Genomic DNA, 19,669 nt, shown 5'->3' with positions numbered 1-19,669 from the left:
AATAATTGTAGCCTATTATAATCCGATTTTTTTTTTTTTTTTTTTTTTTATGTAAATAAGAATGTAAATGTATATGTAAAATCCCAGGAGACGTGTTTTATGAGACGGTACCTGTGTAGTGCAGGTGTTGTCGCGGTTAGATCCTGTTGTTCGCAGTGAGTCTGCGTCCTGCCGGACTGTCTTCCTGGTTTCGTTTTTTTAGGCGCTGTTGTGGTCACCAAGAGCTCGTCTGTCGCCTCGTTTGTCTCTCTGTCTCCGGTATTTATAGTATCGACGTGCTCTTTCCGTCTCGTCGCTTTGTTTTAATGGAGAGTTATGTGATTCGGTCGTACTGACAGGTACGTTTCGCTGCGGCCAGACACATCTGAGGTGAGAATTTACGGAATTTCATATGTCGACAGTAAGGTTTTGGTTTTACATAGTCGATCTTTTTAAGAATGCCGGTTGTATTTTTTATTTTAAATGAAAATTATAATTCATCTACAAACTAGTGTCGTTGTAACCACTGACTGACGTTTAGAAGAAACCGTCGGTGACGTCACAGCGCCTTCAGACCACTTTTGTTTTAACCTTTTGAACACATGTATTATATATTTGTATTTATATATTTAATGTACGCTTGTTAATTTCCGTCTTATAATAGGTGAAGAACGTATACAAATAAAAACGCCCTGTAGAAAAATTTGTTAATATGGAAAATTAATAGGATGAGAGATTCATTTTGGTTTAAAATAGTTAAGTGCACTAGGTCTTATATACACACACACTCTTTGGAATTGAAAAAAATATGTTTGTACACTTTTTGGAATAAAAAAAAAAACATACACTTTTATATATATATATATATATATATATATATATATATATATATATATATATATATATGTATATGTATATATATATATATATATATATATATATATATATATATATATGTATATATATATATATATATATATATATATATAATGGGAGTTTTCTTTTTTTTATGTTGAGATGATCTTGACAAAGGTACATATATATAGGGGAAAGTTGTCACTGTGTTTTTTCCTTGCTCCTTTACACACAGTAGACCTTGTTCATGTGTAAATTATAAACTTTTTGGCATTTCAGAATATTTCCTGATGACTGAGATGTTAAGTATTATATAACTTTTCACATTTGAATTGGGAAGTGGTCAACTGTAGACAACATCCCTTTCTTGTCCTAAACTACCCATGAGGAAATGAAAGTTTCTGAAAACTCCCAAGTTTATTGCAATCCTTTTTTCAACCGGCACACAAAGGGTCCAAATTTTGTTAAGCAGTGCACATTAAAAGTAGTTTAAAAGTCTATAATATTCTTCCTCTTTCTGCAGATCTTGGTTTGTGGTGTTTGTCATTGACCGGACTGTCAAGTATCTTTGACCAGCATACTGCTTGTGACCCATACACAGTGTAGGTCATTTTGACTATTAGTTATTATTTCTGACTACATGTTGGCTGATAAAAACACTTTTCCACACACCTCTGCCGTTTTAGTGTGTTGCAGGTATGGGTTTCGGGGAGGACCTGTGGTGCCCTCAGGGTCACGCCGCTCTAATAAAACTACAAGACTCCGAGCTGCGTCTGATGGAGGTCATGAAGAAATGGATGACGCAGAGGGCCAAGAGCGATCGCGAGTTTTCCGTGCAGCTGCATCAAATGTCAGCCATTGTTGAGAAGCTGGAAGGATCTCAGCCCGGAGGAGGTCTCGACTACATCAGCCAGTTCAATAAGGTTTGAAGCATCTCCTTAACGAGTATAACGTTTCAGAAGGCTTGTATTTGGAATTTTCCATAATTGATTCCAAATTATTTTGGAATTTTCCATAATTGAGTTGAGTTGACTTGAGTACTGCATAGAGTCTGAATTCTTACTTTCCACATGATGTGAACACCTACAGTAAAGGCATAGAAAGTGCCCTGTTATGGGAAATTGCACTGTAATAATCCAAAAGCTCTCAGGCTTTCTCTGACTTTCCAACTGTTTAGACTCTGTAACAATGCTAGAGCCACTAAAGGCTTGTTTCCACTGAGCGGTACGGCACAGTTCAGGGCAGTATGATTCAGTAAGGGTAACCCTGATAAGGCTTGTGTTTCCACTGTCAATAGTACCCTTATTTGGTAGGCGTGGTGAATGCCGGAAAGTAGCAAAGAACCACGACAACAAGCACAACTTTGCCTCTTTTTGTTAAATGTCAGTTTAATGAACAATAATAGCCATTATAAAAGTATAAGCAGAAAATATAAGAGGCTCATATAAGAGGAAAAAAAGACAAAGGAAACATTTCAGTCCAACGTATGCTACAAAGTCAGCGCTGCGGCTGTACTATGGTAAAGTTAAAATTAAAAAGGTGCAATGTGTAATATTTACAGCGATCTAACTCTAAAAACTACATTTCATGACCATAACAGTAATGTTTAGAAAATGATGCGGGTTTTTGGGCAAATGACATTTCAGAAGTCCACAAGGACAGTCAAGAACGCGTACTGAGAAACGGCTATTGTCTGTGCGAAAATATACAATTATAAAATACACGTTCATTATTTTGTGTGTTCGCGAACTCTGATGTAAATAAGCCCAACACTCACAGCAGAGCTGAACGAGTCCCTTGTATCAAGCAAAAGTGACGATTTTAGTCAACCAATCAACGTTCTGCAGTGAGTTTAGCTCCGCCCTTTTGGTATCTTTCACCTTTCTGACAGTGGAAACGGAAATAACTGCGTACCGTACTGTAAAGTACCGAGCTGAACGCTCACTGGAAACTAGCCATAATTGAGTGTAGGCCATGAACAGGCCTAAAATGGTTTTATTTTCTTTGCCGATGCAAATTGAAAACATTCATTATTGTTGCATTCACTTGAGAGATACATGCACCTCAGTTAAACAGAATCCTGCATTCACATGTTCAATGCCTAAATCCTAAAAGATCATTCATTTTCTCGCTCTCACAGTCATGGAACGTGCTGGTCAATCAGACAGAGAGCCTCAGTCGTCTCATGCGCAAGCACTCGGAGGATCTGATGGTGGGACCTCTCAGCAAACTCACCCTCCTCATCCGGGACAAGCAGCAGCTGAGGAAGACTTACGGGGAACAGTGGAACCTTCTCAGCCAGGAGCTGTGCAGGGTCAGCGCCACACGCACATCACACTCACACAGTTCACTGTTACACATTACAGTAAAGGTTCCTTATTGTCATCAATGGTTCCATGAAGAACCTTTAACATCCATGGAATCCTTTCATCACACCAACGGTTCTTTGTAGTGGAAAAGAACATAAAATGTTCTTTGAGGAATTAAAATTGGTTCTTTTATGGAATCACTGCAATATATATATATAAACGTATATATATACAAATACATACAATACCATTCAAGTTGTAATGCAGTAGAAGTTAGTCATGCTGAGAGCCAGCAATATGAAGTTACACATTAAATGAGGAAATATGTGTGTGAACCATGAAGTATGAATATATTTGAAAGAATTATCCCAGTTTCCAAGTAGTGTGCTTTTATTTGCATAAACACTGTTTAGAAGAAACATGCTTTTCAAGACTGCATTTATTTAATAAAAAAATACAGTAAACCAGTAATATAATGAAATATTACAACAATTTGAAATAACTGCTTTTTATATTTCAAAATGTAATTTATTCCTGTGATGTAAAGCTGAATTTTCAGCATCATTCCTCCAGTCTTCAGTGTCACAAGATCCTTCACTAATGCTGATTTGCTGCCTAAAAAAATTATCATCATTATTATCGTTGTACTTCTTAATATTTTTGTGGAAATAATGATAAAATGTAGGATTCTTTGATGAATAGAAAGTTCAAAACAACAGAATTTCAGAAGAACAGCTGAAAAGAATTGATTTGAAAGGGAAATCTGCAATCTTTTCACGCAAGTCTTTATCAAAAGATCATCAGTATAATCATCTCATATTTGGTTCAGTGAATGTGTTTAGATGTTTGGAACTATCTAATATTAGATAGAGGAAATGTAAGTGGTAAGTCATCAAGCGGCTTATTTTTGTACTTATTTTATTTGCTTAATAGGAATAGCAGTGGTTTCTGCACTGCCGCTCTCACCCTGCTTTGAGCTTCTGATGTTATCTCTGAAACCCAAGTTTCCAAATGTTTTTCACATCGTTTCTGTGAATTCTTAAATGGTTTAGCGTTGCAAACAGATACACTAACAAACATCAGGAAGTAGAAAATACCAGTTTCTTGTGAATCTTATCAGCTTCGTCAGCAACAAAACTGTATGTCAGTTTGTTTACAGTAAATGTTTCAGTTAAAACAGTTTACTTCAGGAACCAGATTTTATATCGGACGTTAAGTGGCGACCCAACACGATCATTTTATTTAACATTCAGTAGTTTTGTCAGGCAACCTGTCCATGTTGGTAACTGTGTTGCTGTTGCTTGCATTTTTGTCTGATTTGGCTTCTACTCAATAATGCATGACTTTGCATCAACATCAAGTAGTTTCCACAGCCTGCATTCACAGATATAGGAAGGAAGTTGCAACTACTGCAACAAATAAATCACTCTTTCCATTGATACTTATGTTTAGCCTGGAGGCTTTTAAAGCTGTTATTAGCTAAATATCGCACATATTCAACCTCATATCTAAAGCTGGCTAGTAACATGTTGAAATGGTCATCAGCAATAAGTTTTCAGTCCTTTTCCTTTCATGCCTTTGATTGCACGGCAAACGTGACTCACTTTAATGCACCAGTCTGGATTTTGATTGTATTTGTGTCCTGTTGTGGAAGGTTAGGTCACCCAAACTGAGCTGGACCGAGTCAAGTCCAGTTACAGACAGCTAGTACGAGACGCGACCCAGGCCAAAAGGAAATACCAGGAAGCAAGCAAAGGTAAGAAGCCTCGCTGCTGCATTGTTCTCTAAAATGCTTGGCCATTCTTCTTTCATTTTGACTGTGAATTGTGGATGTTGTTCTGAACATATAGGCTCAATAAAAGGAACTGTTTAATGTTTAAACACTGAACGGTTTTATGGTATTATGTATACAAGGCATTTGTCTACTTGGCCAAGAGCGACGTGTATTCTCGGTCACAAAGATGTAACAAAGTTTCCTCTTACAGAGGAAACAAGGGAAGCTAAGTGTGGTTTCTCCAGTGAGCATCGTGTGAATGCTGTGAGTGTTTTTGCAGCACTTAGATTGGCCAAAATGAATGCAACAGTAAATAAAATATATTCATACACAGACAACGGATATGAAAAGTTAATTACAGATACTGTATATTTGCACTGTGGAAGGCATTATTGAAATGAGCTACAGTGTACTGCAAATTATGGGTACAGTTTTATCACATTTTGATAGGATGAGCAAACGGTTTTATAGCCTGTAAAGCACTTGGCCAGTGTATGGGGGAGTTCAGTGGTTTGATGGCTGGCTGATTTAAATTTAAATGAGTAAATATAGCTCTTGAGAACTACACTACTGTTCAAAAGTTTGTCATCAGTGGGATGGCTCTTAAGCACACCAAGACTGCATTTATTTGTTATATAAAATAGAGTAAAATCATGCGGCATAAAACAAGATATTTCTTCTGTTAAACCAAACCAAAAAATGTCCATGAGAGCAATCTCATTAAAATCCGGTAAATGACACAATCCATAAAAATCATCCACAAACTCCTCAACGGGACGATTGCCCTTGACGAAGACGCAGAAGATGAACTGCTGGGTTCATGTTTAAATGTCCAGCTTTCGGTAACATTCGGTCCACCGAAGGTGAGTTTACTGGATCCCTGTGCAGTTTGTTTAAATCCAGACATGACGAGATACAAGATGAACAGAGTCTGGACTTGGCATGAACATGAAACAACTCGCTACGTAGAACAAAGCTTGACAAAGACAATGGAAACTCGAGGACTATATTTACTGAACAAAAACACAAATCTGATGTGATGTGAGTGTGTGTGTGTGTGTGTGTGTGGTTGAATGGCCTCTTGTACTTGAAACAACCTTTCTCCTAGATGTTCATGCGTATTTGTGGATGGTCTTTTGTACAGACAAAGAACGTGAGAGAGCAAAGGAACGCTACATCAAAGCCACTCTGAAACTGCACGAGCACCACAATGAATATGTGCTGTCGGTGAAGGCCGCACAGGTGCATCACCAACTCCACTACGGCCAAAGCCAGCCGGCGCTGCTGGAAACACTGCAGACGCTGCAGGAGGAAATGGTGCTTATTCTGTGAGTCAACGTTAATAACATCAATCAACGCCATAAACATATACTGGGAACTTATGGTAGTTAACATGCGCTTAGCTAACATGGATTTATTTCTGTTTATGATGACAGTGGTAGGTGATATCAAGTAAGACCTTCGTTAATAATCTTAACTGTAGTATCAAATAGATTTTTACTGTTTTTAAATTACGGTTCTTGCTGGGTGATGAACTCATTGCCTTTTTTTTAAAAAGCTGACAAATTTCCCCACAATGACTTATGCTTTTTGAATGGATATGTCATCCTGTTCGCTTCTCACATGAATTGTGGATCGAGGATAATGTTACAGTTAGAAAAAAGTAGTAGGTGTGCTGTGTCCCATGTAGGAAAACACATGACTGATGTGGCATGCTGTTTTCTCAGGAAGGAGATTCTACAGGAGTATTTCGATCTGTCTAGCTTTCTTCACGATGAGGTGGTCAGTGTTCACACTGAAATGGCCAATGCCCTGAAAGCCATCCAGCCACAGACGGAGTACGAGAACTTCATCCAGCAGAACAGGTGTGTACTAATTTTTGTTGAATGAAATGGGATCATGGATCAGAGGAACAAAGGATGTCATATATGTTTACTAACTTGCTTGATTATCTCATCTCTTAAAGTCAACATGAAATCAAATGAAACCTGTTTACTTTCATAATAGATGGTCCTGGCCTTAGCGACTATCCTGCTGACACATTCAAATCCAAGCTTTTAAGATGCAAAACATAAACTTTAATATAAATTATGGGGGGAGGGGGAGGTTGTATGTGTTGCTTACAAAAAAATATGTTTTGTCGCTATGTCTGTCATTAAAGAATGAAAATGTGTTGATGTTGATGAAAGCTGCTGGTGCATGAGCTGCAAAGTGAAAGGCAGCACCAAAATAAGTCCATTTCACAAATTAAAGATTCCTCCAAAAATAAATGATCACTGGCAAAACGTTGAGTATAATATAATGAAATATTTGCATATAATTATGAATGAATGGTCGGTTAGTTGTAGTTGCATGAGCTGTAAAGAGAAAGGCTGAAACATAAAAAAAAGTCAATTTAAAGCTTTTAGGAGTCCAGCAAAAATAAATGGTCACTGGTCAAACATCTATTATAATATAGTGAATTATTTGCTCACATGCATGCATTAATTAAAAATAATAATAAATAGTTTGTGAATAAATATTTTCTTTGTAGGTTGCTTGAAAAAAAAAAACAATTGTCACAGTTGTACTTGAATCAATTGAATTGTCTGTCAATCAAAAATGAAAATGTGTTTCCTTCATAATAATGAAGCCCAAAAGCTGCCCAAATCTTGGACATAACTAAAACCATGTGTGCAATGTAATATAACTAATAACATCTTGGCAACTAATCAAATCATGATGCATAAAAACAAGCCCCGTCTTGCATTTCTTCCCTGATAAATATTCTGTTTGGTTTTATGCATGGGCTTGCAGATGCCCTTTTATGTTACAGTGCCTTCACAAGGATTGTCAGGCTTCTGTCTGTCCATGTCTCTCTGCGTGCACATGTACAGTATGTATGTGTATGTGCAGGTCAAGAGGAGAGGTTCCTGCATGTGTGGAGTTTGACAGCAGTTTGTTGGAGGATGCTGAAGGTCTGAAGCCTGAAGATCTGCAGCTCAATGAGCTCACAGTAGAGGGAATCCAGCATCGGTCAGTTGTTTCTTCTTTCTGCACACCTCTGTACAGTATAGTGGCACCAGTGAAAGCAAAAATGTCAGAAAAATGCAGAAGTGAAATCTAAAACTCTCGGTATCCTCGTCATTGCTTATGAAACCATCATATGAACATTTCTTTTTTCATGTGTTTTTTAGAGGGTAGAGAACGAGTATTTTTCCATAGCCTGTTTGCTATTTGGTTCATTATTTTGTGTGTGTGTGTGTGTGGGTATCGTCTTAAGTTAATTAGGAACCAGATAATATGTTTTTTCAATTACTTACACACTACAATTCATTCTCTAAAAACAACATCCCAACCCATTATGCCAATTTCTCCAACAGTTTTTTTTTGTCATGTAGGACACACAAAAGTAATGTTAAACATTAACATTTGAAAGTTTTTTTTTTTTTTTTTTAAGAAATAAATACCTTTGTTATAAAAGGATGCATTAAGTTGTTTAAAAGTGACAGAATTTAAAAAAATTTAGTTTTGATCGCAGGAATAAATTACATTTTAAAACATATTAAGATAGAAAAAGGTTTTTTTTTTGTTTTTTACTTCTATTATTTCACATTTTCTGTTTTTACTGTATTTTTATTGTTTTTATTTATTTTTTTATCAAATACATGCATTCCTTGGTGAAATTAATTCAAAAACATTTAAAAATCTTACCAATCCCAAATAGTAGTGTACATTAAATGCACAAATAATACATTTAGGTTAAAACCGCTGTTCATTATCCAAACATTAACCATTAACTGATAAGACAAGAATATTAAATTAGTGTTAAATAAATAATAGAATGGACGAGTGACTTTGTGACTTTTTTTCGGTTTACTTTAATGTGCAAACAGCAGGATACAGAACAACAGAACAACAACAGAACCTTAATTCACACATACTTTATTTGAATTATTATGCACCTGCAGTGCTTATGAAACAAAGAAAAACAGAATAAAAACATTTCAATAAAAAAAAAATGACAGGCCTACAACAAATATTTTTAACTTAAATAAATGACAAATTAAGACAACGAAATGTGCTTTGAAGAAAGGTTTTTCTTCAGGCATAATAATAAATAGCAGGTCTTTCTCAGTGCACTACTTGTGTAGTATTTTTATTTTTATTTTTATTGTCAACGAAGATAAAAAAAAATGTTGAAAATTTTTTCAAAACCTTTTAAACCATTTAGCTGATAGTATTAATCAGTGAAAATTCTTACTTTTGGTTAATGGTTAAACAATCCAAACTCTAGTAACTCCGTTTTGCTGGCCCTTAGCAATTTGACTACTTTCTATTGCACCACAATGCATTTCGCACTTTCAAGCCTTCTCATTTTTTCCCTTCTCCAAGGCTCACTGCTGTGGAGGAGGAGCTCCTGGGTCTCGCTAGTACTCTTGGTTCTCAGCAGGCCACTGTCAATCAGCTTGAGCTGGATCTGCAGAATGAGGAGAGCTTGGCAAACACAGGCCAGAGGTGAGCCTGTGATCTCTACAATTCAAATGCCAAGTAGATTTAAAAAGGAAGTTTCCACATGTTGTTAGGCAAGCAATCATTTAGAAAACTTTTATCCAAAGTCACATTTTTCTGGAGCAACCAGATAGCTCAAGTGTGGCTCCAAGTAGATTCAAACCCCTTACTTAACATACTTTAACCCCTGCAACATACCACCGTCATGTTAAATATCAGATTTCCATCGCTGTTGTCTGTTGTACAGCATAAACATAGAAATTAAAAGTGTTTTTTGATGTGTGGTTGAGACATGAAGTCAAAGATTCATATAGAGTCTTCATATAAAGTCAAGGATTGTGAATTGAATGTAAAATGTTACAAATTTATGTAACAAATTAGAATCAGTAAAATGAGTCAAATATATTTTGAGAATAAGGTCTGGCCAAAAGGGAGATTAAAAATATTTAAAGCACATTATACATGTACTTGCACACATTTGAGAATTGGAATATCAAATATTAAATTAGAATTAATAAAATGATACATCTGTTGTTTAGAATGTACCATTTTATAACAGAATTCCAAGGTATAGATATATGTTTTATTGGGGGGCATGTGCCCCAATAATAGAACAAACTCTGGAAACTCTACTGATATGGCCACATAAACTGATGTGGTCCGGTCAGAAACTGAGTTTGAGACTTCTGGTGTACATCAATTAATCTTCTTGTGCCTCCACAGTGGCAATGAAAAGAAAAGAATCAATCTGTATCTAATCAAATCATTTTGAATCCATAAGAGCATTCCGATTTGCCCAGATTCTCACCACTTGTTCTCCTCTGTTTGTTGTTTTAGGGTGTATCAGTTCAGTAAGCGTAATGCTCTGGAGGACAGCAGACAGCAGGTCGTTCTGTCCATGGTGGCTCGAGCTCGTCTGGAAGCCCAACGGAGGCTTCTGTCCGATAAACTGCAGTCTCTGGGCAGTAAGGATGCTCCACCTATAATCCTGGATGATGATCAGATATCTGTCACGTCCAGCAACTCAGTGAGTCCACTCTCATCTCATTAAACTGTCCTGAGAACTTCACTTCTTCATACACCTGCTTTGCGTTCTTCAGTTGTACTAGACTTGTCGGAAAGGTTTAAGAATAGCTTTTCCGTTCTTTAAAACAAAGTCTATCCAGCTGTACTCTATAAACTACATCTGACAACATGTTTACTTGCGGGTTGATGGAGTTATGAGATCATGAGGAATCTTATTTTGAAATAAGGTCATTTTTACAGTGTATGAAAAAATACGGTAACTTTCATAACTTCCTCTTCTGTATTATTTAACAAATCAGCAACTTTGTGACATCAAACAGATGAATACTGTATATCAACACATGACCATAAACCCATAATGATTACTGATTACTATATATATATATATAAATTGATTGCAAATAAAAGGAAAAACATGCAATGGTCCCTGTGAAGAATCAAGTGGCTTCTTCAAAGCTGTAAAATGCAGTGTCATAGAGATGTAATGTAAAAGTATCTAAGCCAGTCATGCTGTTGATTCTGAAATGTGAGATTTACACAACCTTGTTAACTCTGAGCTACCAGGACGCACTCACTCACATGCTGCTGGTTAGCCTTTCTGAATAAGGTTGTTCCTTGCGTATACTGTACATCACAAGACAGAGACATGATTTCACTGTCAGTCGTTTTGTAGGCTGTTTGTTTAGCTGATCTGCCGATTTAACTGCATGTTTCAGTTCAAAAAGTTTTAATATCATTGTAAAAACATGAGGAAAATAAATTAATGTATACTGTGTAGAGCATTATGGGCCTTGCACAAATATAATAAAATTGTTACATGACGGAGTGCATTTTTACAGGGTATTTTTGTGGTGCTATTGTATGATTTGTGGGTCTTTTTTTTTTTTTTGCAGGAGCGTGATAAAGACCATAGGCATCTCAACGTGGATGTAATCGTGAGTCACCTCAGCAGCTTGTTCAAGCCCAAGTATACGGTTGGTGTTTTTTAGTGGCTGTCTTCCTCTCTCACCTCCTCTCTGCTCTCTGCTCATTGCTGTATCTGCAACATCTTTCTGTAGAGTAGTGTGTTTTATACATCTGACCAGGTTCCCCCCGCCCTGGCGCCGGTCCCCGAGGAGGAGAAGCCCTTGACCCAGCAGAGCTGGTATCACGGTGCCATCCCCCGTCCGGAGGTGCAGGAACTGCTGAAGAATGATGGAGACTTCCTGGTTCGAGAAAGCCAGGGCAAACAAGAATATGTGCTGTCTGTGCACTGGGGCGGCCAGTGCCGGCACTTCCTCATTCAGAGTACAGACGTGAGTGTGTTTTATAGGTGATATGTGTGCCAGTCAGGGCGTAGTTGGGTTTGTGGTTTCTTTCTCAACTGTTCATAGACATAACCGACAGCTTTTCGATGATACTCATCAAGAACGGGTATTTCAACAACATTTTGCATGTATTTGTTTTTTCAAGTGCATGAAGATGCAATACTCAATTCAGTGTTCACAGGCTGTGAGACGTGGCTCTCTGCGTGCGAGAGGCTGCTAAATTAATCTCTTTTGCATCTTTTTGCACTTTAATGTTTAAATTGGCATGGTGTATTCGTTTGTTCTAGCGCAAGGAGATGCGAAAGAGAACTCAGTACTCAGTTGAGGTTTTTTTCGATCTTGTGCATGAAAGTTTTTAAAATCTCTTGAATGTTTAAATTGGCGAGACTTAAAAACACATGCAAATGATAAGCTTGCGTGATGACGTGCAGCAGTGGCCCCTCAACTGGTCCTGAGCATTTTTAAAGGTGCTGCATGGACTGTACTTAAGCATATAAATACCATAATATGTTTGCAGATATTTAGGAAACATACTAAGTTCACATACTTGTTTCTCCGAAAAATTAGAACGTAGTCCGACCCAACTGCATTTATTTTTGAACCCGAACGTAAACAGCATTGACGTGTGCACAGCCCCACAGTCATAAAGAAAAATCCCAGTGTCCTGCTGACTGATTTGGCTGCTTCTAAATTACTTTGATTCATTTAACATTTATTTAATTTACTATTACTTTGATGCATACAAGTTATTTCTGAGTTCTGCTATAATCCTCTGTAATCATCACCACCTTTCTCCCCTCTAGCGATGGCCTTGGTGTCAGTACATGATGTATGCAGTGATCAATTGTCATTTATTTGATTAAAGCCATTATATTCATGCTTATGTGTGTGTTTAGGGCGTGTATCGTCTCGACGGAGAAGGTTTCACCTCTGTACCACTGCTAATAAAGCACCTCCTCAGCTCCCATCAAGCCGTCACAAAGAGGACAGACATTTTGCTGAAGAGACCCATCCTAAAGGTTTAACACTGTCTCACAATTACTATCTAGATTTTTTTAAATAATAGATTATTGCTGAGGAGTGAAATGTGTAAATATATATAAGTATATATGTGTGTGTGTGTGTGTGTGTTTATTATCCAAGATCATCAATTGGAAAAAAATAATTTGTCAGTCTCCGTGGGTCCAATGTTTATTATTATTATTATATAATATTAAAATATTACAAATATTAATACAATCAACATTTATTTGTTTGTTTGTTCATTCATTCTTTACTGTCCCCCTAGAAAATGTTAATAAAGGAATCTAAAGGAAAAACTTTTTTTTTTTCACAAAGCAACTATTAGTTGCCACTATAAAGATTGTACAGTAGTGATGGGGAAATATACACAGTAGTATATATCATATTTTATAATTGTGAGCATTATCAGTACTCGCTTGGCCAAATAAGAAAAGTGTTAGCTCATCAAAATATACTTATTAAATATACTATTAAAATATTCCAACATTTAATACATCACAATAAATATGTGTTTGTTTATTCATAGATGAACTCCTTTTTGTTACAAAGGAAGCTTTTTTCCCCACATTGAAGGCCAAGAGCACTGTTATAGAACTTAGAAGATCATCTTTTAACATTTGCAATAGTTAAAAGTTCATATTTGTATTTCTGTTCAGGAAGTGTTCTCTATATATGTGCATGCATTAATGCTATATCGGTCGACTGCTGTTGTGATTGGCCAGTCTTTAATATGATGTACACAAATTCATTTTCCAGGTGTTTTTTTTATTTATTTTTTTAGGATAAGTGGGTCTTGGAACACGATGATGTAATTCTCGGACAGAGCATTGGTCGGGTGAGCTGTCTTGTCCTCTGTGTTATATAAAAAGACCGATAAGAGGATGTCATTAAAGACTCACCGAGCCAGTTATTTGTTCATTGTAATGTTTGGATGTTAACAGGGCAACTTTGGTGAGGTGTTCAGTGGGCGCCTGCATTCAGACAACACCCCAGTCGCTGTGAAAGCCTGCAGAGAGAATCTACCCGCAGAACACAAGAACAAGTTCCTAATGGAGGCCAGGTTTGTGTCGACTCTTAATATTAACATATTCTACATATACTCTCACATAACACTCTCATTTAACTAAACATCTCTCCATTTCTATCCCAGGATCCTAAAGCAGTATGACCATCCAAACATAGTGAAGCTAATCGGCGTCTGCACACAAAAGCAGCCCATTTATATCATCATGGAGCTGGTGCAAGGTACATATAAGCTTGAATTAAAAAACTTTTAAACAAACCGTGCGCCAAAAAATAAAAGAAATCTGACATTTACTTAATTTTAAACCTGAATAAATATATATAAAATATATACCTATAAAAGATGTTAAACAGTGTACTAGAAGTGTAGTGTAAGTAGATCTTTTTTTAAATTATGAAGCTTCAAAAATGACAAATAAAGCACATTAATCCATTTTATCCACATGATAGATTTGCTTGAAGAAGCCTTTGTAGAAACCTCATGAAATAATGACAAAATTATGATATTGAGTATTATTTTTGTTATTATTATTAGTATTATTAAGTTGCATTTAAATAATCTTTTGTCACAAAGGAACTATTATTTTGTTTAGTTGCTTATTTATTTAATAAGTGTAACATTCAAATAATACATTATGAAATAATACAATATTCATTTATTTATAATTAACTATAAAAAGTTTGCAAAGGATTATCTTTTAGTCACATTCTTTAATTAATTTACTTGAATAAAGTACCCTTTTTATTTGTTTGTTTTTTATTATTAATTTAATTCTGAAATTAATGTTATCGTTTATTGCTTAAAAGTGCATGATTATGAACGAGTGCTTTAAAATGTTCATGCTGCAAAAACAATGGCGTATTCTGCCGGCAGGAGGGGACTTTCTAACCTTCCTGCGCACAGAGGGCCACAACCTGAAGACCAAGATGTTGATCAAGATGGCAGAGAATGTGGCTTCAGGGATGGCGTACCTGGAAAGCAAGAAGTGCATTCATCGGTGAGAGGCTGACAAAGTCTACTGATACATTTGTACATTTCGCAAGCCACTGTGCATTTATGCATTTAGCAGACACTTTTATCCAAAGTGACTTACAGTGCATTCAGGCTTTACATTTTTTTACCTAACGTGTGTTCCCTGGGAATCGAACCCACAACCTTTTGCTTTGCTAATGCAATGCTTTACCACTGAGCCACAGGAACACTATATGGCACAAGATCTATAGTGAGAAACTATAGTGGCTCCATAAAGCTCTAGCAGACCTCACAGCTGGTTTTAATTGAGTATAATAAGCAGTATTTCACTATTATGGTTAAGTCTCTTTACCAGCGGTTTGTGAGTGGCCAATGCCTGATGGGAAGATTTTGGGATAATGATCTGAGATGAAATGAAACATCACTGCTCCATCTGATAGTGACTGTGTCGAACGCTTCAGGATTGAGCCAGTGTTACATCACATGCATTCCTGTACTTTTTTTTGTTTGCTCTGGTTGTTTTTGTTTGTTTGCTCTGTTTTATGTTAGTTTTCTTCAGGGTTTGTCTTTCTCTACGTTTGTATTTATTTCAGGGCAGCCTACAGTAAATCTGTCTGATTGTCCCTGTCTCTAGAGACCTGGCTGCGCGTAACTGTCTCGTAGGAGAGGAGAGTGTGGTGAAGATCAGTGATTTCGGTATGTCTCGTCAGGAGCAGGACGGTGTTTATTCTGCTACAGGAGGAATGAAGCAGATCCCAGTCAAGTGGACGGCACCAGAGGCCCTCAACTATGGTAATACTCCACCAGAGATTACTAAACATTTTTTGTTGTTGTTGTTTTTTTGTCAGCTGAAGCTGCTAGACCTAAAAAAAAAAAAAAAGTACCCCTAAGTTAATATTTTAATAATTTACTGTCACATTTGCATGCTCATGGTTCTGGTTAGTGGTCACATGACATGCTGCTGCAAGTAAAGTAAACAGAATTGACTTTTTAAATTTTTGGTAGTGTTTTTTTTTTCTTACAATTTTTTCCTCATATTTTTTTAATAATAATAATAATTATTATTATTATTTAATTAAAATTAAGAAAATTAATTAAAATAACTATAATAAATAATAATTAATATTATTTGATCATTATTGTTGTTGTTATAATTATTATTTCAAATACTTAAATATTATTGAACATTTGATTGCAAATAAAACATGGTTATTGTTATTATATGGGTTAGTTATTTATAGAATTAATAATATGATAAAAATAGCATCATTGTTTTAACTATAAAATTAAGATGCAATATTTACTGTTGCAAATGACAATTTTCCTGTAAAATAAAAAATATTTGATATAGGCCGAATCCAATATTATGCAAGATTATCAATTGGAAAAAAATAATTTGTCAATCTCCTTGGGTCCATTGTTTATTATTATTATTATTATTATTATTATTATATTGAAATATTACAAATATTAATAGTCAACATTTATTTGTTTGTTTGTTCATTCATTCTTTACTGTCCCCCTAATAATAATTTTTTTCTCTGATAGTTACAGTACTGATATTGATGATTAATATTCTTTTCACGCTTTTATTTTGTCAGAATGCTGGTGAAATGCTGTAAGCTTCAATTGAATCGTAGCCTTCGATCCGCTCTGATCTATATCACAATGTAGTTTTATTTTGAATTGTGCAGCCGTATTTTATGTTCAGTTTAATTAGTAGCATTTCATTAACTCTGCAGTTCCCTCACAAACCCACATTTAAACAAGAACCAAATCAGGTATTAGACTCTATGTATTTATCCTGGACTATCCTGCATGTTTGACTGGTCAGGACTGAGAGTATCGTGTCTCACTGCTTCTCTCTGCTGGTTCATCAGGGCGATACACCACAGAGAGTGATGTGTGGAGTTTCGGAGTGCTGCTGTGGGAGACGTTCTCTAGAGGAGTCACACCGTATACTATACCACATAACATGAGTAACCAACAGACCAGAGACGAGGTGGAGAAAGGTACTCCACATGCATAAAACTCAGCTTTATTGCCCTTTTGTCAAGCCAGTGTCGCTTATAAGTCTTGTTTTTGTCTGTAGGATATCGTATGCCGGCCCCAAATAACTGTCCGGATGAAATCTACGCCCTCATGGGTCAGTGCTGGCAGTATGATCCGAGAAATCGACCCTCGTTTCACAAACTAAAGGCAGATCTATATGCTTTATGTCAGTAAAACATGCTTACAATGCAATTTTTTTTGCCGCAGTTGTTTAAAACAAATATGCATACACAGTAAAATACACCATCAGTGGCTTCTGACAGAATACTGTTAATAAGAGTATAATTTAAAATATTTTATTTTATATACACACTGTATTGAATGCTATGCAATATGGTCTTCCAAATGGTTTTGTGACGTCCTGATGTTTCAATAATAAAAAAAAAAATTTTGTGTGTGGAGATGACATATATGATCACACGAACATAAGTCTGCATATTTATTGTTTCTAGTATGAAAATACTGTGAATAACTAAAAATTTTTTATTATTATTATAACATGTTTATTTAGCAAGGACCCTTTTAAACTGATCAAAAGTCAATGCATGGACATTTATAATGTTACAAAAGATTTCTGTTTCAAAACAAATGCTGTTTTAACTTTCAGCACAACTGTTTTCAACATCGATAATACTAAGAAAGTCTCCTGAGCAGCAAATCAGTATATTAGAATGATTTCTGAAGGATTGGATAAAACACACAAATAAAATGCATTTTAAAATGCATTCAAATAGAAAACAGTTATTTTGAAATGTATAGATATTTAGCAATATCACTGTTTTACTCTATTTTTTTAATGAAATAAATGGAGCATTGGTGATCATAAGGCATTAAAAACAAACCCAAACCTTTGAACAGTAGTGTATGCTTACATCATCTTCAGAGAAGGAATTCAACTTTTGTTCGAGCCAACATGTGTATTCATTTGGCTGTTGGGGTAAACAGGTCTTAAATCCATCATACTTTGAGATCACTGACAAGTAGATCTTGCAGTGCTGCAGTTTTGTCATGAAGCTTTGCATTTCCACTTCAGTTAGATTCTATATATGAATAATGTTCCTGAGGCTGTGTACACTGCAAAACTCAGAGGCACGCAGGTGTGAATGGGTGTGTCTTTCTGTTGAGGTGTCTTTTCTGCCCTGGGCATGAAGGAGACAAAGGAGAAGATATGACACATGACTCACAGACAAACCTGCACTAGCCTTTGACACTTTGCATAACAGAAACTGTTAGCATTATATTTTTTAGGCTCTCTTATGACACTTTTTAAATTTATTTTTGCTTATAAAAATGATAGTAATCCAAGCTCAGCATAATAAATGTGGGTCCAGAACAGTGCTATAATCTTATGAAAACTTAGTAACCTTTCAGCGCACTCATTGTGCTAACTGAAACTTGATAAAAGCAAAAGCATATTTTTTCCGGAATATGGGTTAATGGAGTGTGAGGTATGAAAAAATGTGTATGCAAGTTGCTAAATTATTATGTTATGAAAAATAATTGTTTGTTTTTGCTTTAATTACTGCCTCAATTCAGTGTGGCATGGATGTGATCAGTTTGTGGATCTACTAAGGTGGTTGGAAGCCCATGTTTCTTTCACAGTGGAATTCAGCCCATCTGCATTTTTTGGTCTCTTGTTGCTCATGTTCCTCGTGACAATACCCCATAGCAGTGGTGTTATGTAACGAAGTGAAAAATACTTCGTTTGAGTACTTATGTTTTTTTTTTTTTTTTTTTTTTTTTTTTTTTTTTGGTTATCTGTACTATTTCAGCCAATTTTTTACTTTAACTCAACCATATCTCTTCATTAAAATGTATACTTTTAGTCAGATACATTATTTCCACTAAGTATATTCGTTTCTTACTACAATATAGTCTGAAGAGCACGAGCTGCAGGAAAGCATGTTTGACGAATCAGTGGTCTGGCGTTTGCAATTTTTAGACTCCTAAAGAAATACCCTTGCTCGCGTGCAAACAAGTGACATAACCGCGGATGATTTCATTTCCCACTCAAGTCGAGTCTGCGGTATGTTATACAGCATCGTCTGTGATAATATGGCAAGTGTTGTAATGATGTACAATCTGACGTTATCAAATAGACTTTATTAACATCACCAAATCACACACAGAGTGCACGCACATTGATTTATTGGTCTGTTAAAACTCAAAATGCCTCTGTATCCTTTTCATATTTATCTAATTTAATGTGGGCCTAGTTAACTTAATCTATATCACACAAAGAGTACCGTTTTTCTGCAGATGCATGAACACAATAATCATGTTATACAAGTTCAGTAAAGCAATAAGTGACTTATATTTTAGACAGGCTGTTTTTTTTTTTTTTTTTTTTTTTGTGCGTGTGTATGTGTGTGTGTTTTGCCTATTTTTGCATCTTAGAGCAATGGACGGTGTTTACTTATTGAATAAATCGGCCGTTTGAATCGGTTGATCCCTATCTTCAATTTAAATGAATCCATGTCCCCTCTGAGATACATGAAACATGAACTGTGTAAATCCATGCTATTTAAGATGGACATTTAAAAAAAATTGTTCTTATGTTAGAATGAAAGACACTAATTTCTGGAACAAGTGTTTCTTATTATTACCCAAAAATACAAAATGGAAGAAAAAGTTAACATTTATCACACTCTTGCTACTCAAGCGGTGTATGCACATTTTATTTAGAATTAAGTTATTATATTTTATTTAGAATTAATTTAGAATTTACAGTGAATTGGTGGGTTTTTGTTAAATGTGAGCCAAAATCATCACTTTTGTAAGAACCAAAGACTTAAATTACTTCAGTCTGTGAGCACTGAATTTATTTAATACACAAGTTTCACAATTTGAATTGAAT

General features: G+C 35.7%; 1 protein-coding gene across 5 annotated transcripts; it reads left to right on the top strand.

The window, feature by feature from the left end:
* Positions 1-126: 126 nt before the first annotated feature.
* Positions 127-17,241, top strand: LOC128017344 (tyrosine-protein kinase Fes/Fps). Of its 5 annotated transcripts, none has more exons than XM_052602693.1 (20): positions 133-338; positions 1,358-1,436; positions 1,521-1,757; positions 2,975-3,148; positions 4,803-4,899; positions 6,062-6,245; positions 6,645-6,782; positions 7,813-7,932; positions 9,292-9,414; positions 10,246-10,435; positions 11,328-11,408; positions 11,493-11,729; positions 12,638-12,760; positions 13,546-13,599; positions 13,706-13,824; positions 13,915-14,009; positions 14,662-14,785; positions 15,395-15,552; positions 16,641-16,772; positions 16,853-17,241. In XM_052602693.1, exons 3-20 carry the CDS (start codon positions 1,533-1,535, stop codon positions 16,984-16,986), a joined length of 2,508 nt encoding a protein of 835 aa, XP_052458653.1. In that variant the 5' UTR covers positions 133-338; positions 1,358-1,436; positions 1,521-1,532; the 3' UTR covers positions 16,987-17,241. The 5 variants fall into 5 exon arrangements, with proteins under 5 accessions (XP_052458656.1, XP_052458653.1, XP_052458651.1 ...); XM_052602691.1 differs by having other exon boundaries at positions 133-369; XM_052602695.1 differs by having other exon boundaries at positions 134-338; positions 11,520-11,729.
* The last annotated feature ends 2,428 nt before the right edge of the window (positions 17,242-19,669 follow it).

Source organism: Carassius gibelio, chromosome A7, assembly GCF_023724105.1.
Source record: "Carassius gibelio isolate Cgi1373 ecotype wild population from Czech Republic chromosome A7, carGib1.2-hapl.c, whole genome shotgun sequence".
Lineage (NCBI taxonomy): Eukaryota > Metazoa > Chordata > Actinopteri > Cypriniformes > Cyprinidae > Carassius > Carassius gibelio.
This window is presented reverse-complemented; position numbering and strand designations above follow the sequence as displayed.

Excerpts from the sequence above, each read along its gene's own strand:
- LOC128017344 (XM_052602693.1), top strand. The coding sequence starts at position 1,533 with ATGGGTTTCGGGGAGGACCTGTGGTGCCCTCAGGGTCACGCCGCTCTA. Across the intron at positions 3,149-4,802 it reads TCAGCCAGGAGCTGTGCAGG|GTCACCCAAACTGAGCTGGA; the intron begins GTCAGCGCCACA and ends GTGGAAGGTTAG. Across the intron at positions 12,761-13,545 it reads TGAAGAGACCCATCCTAAAG|GATAAGTGGGTCTTGGAACA; the intron begins GTTTAACACTGT and ends TTATTTTTTTAG.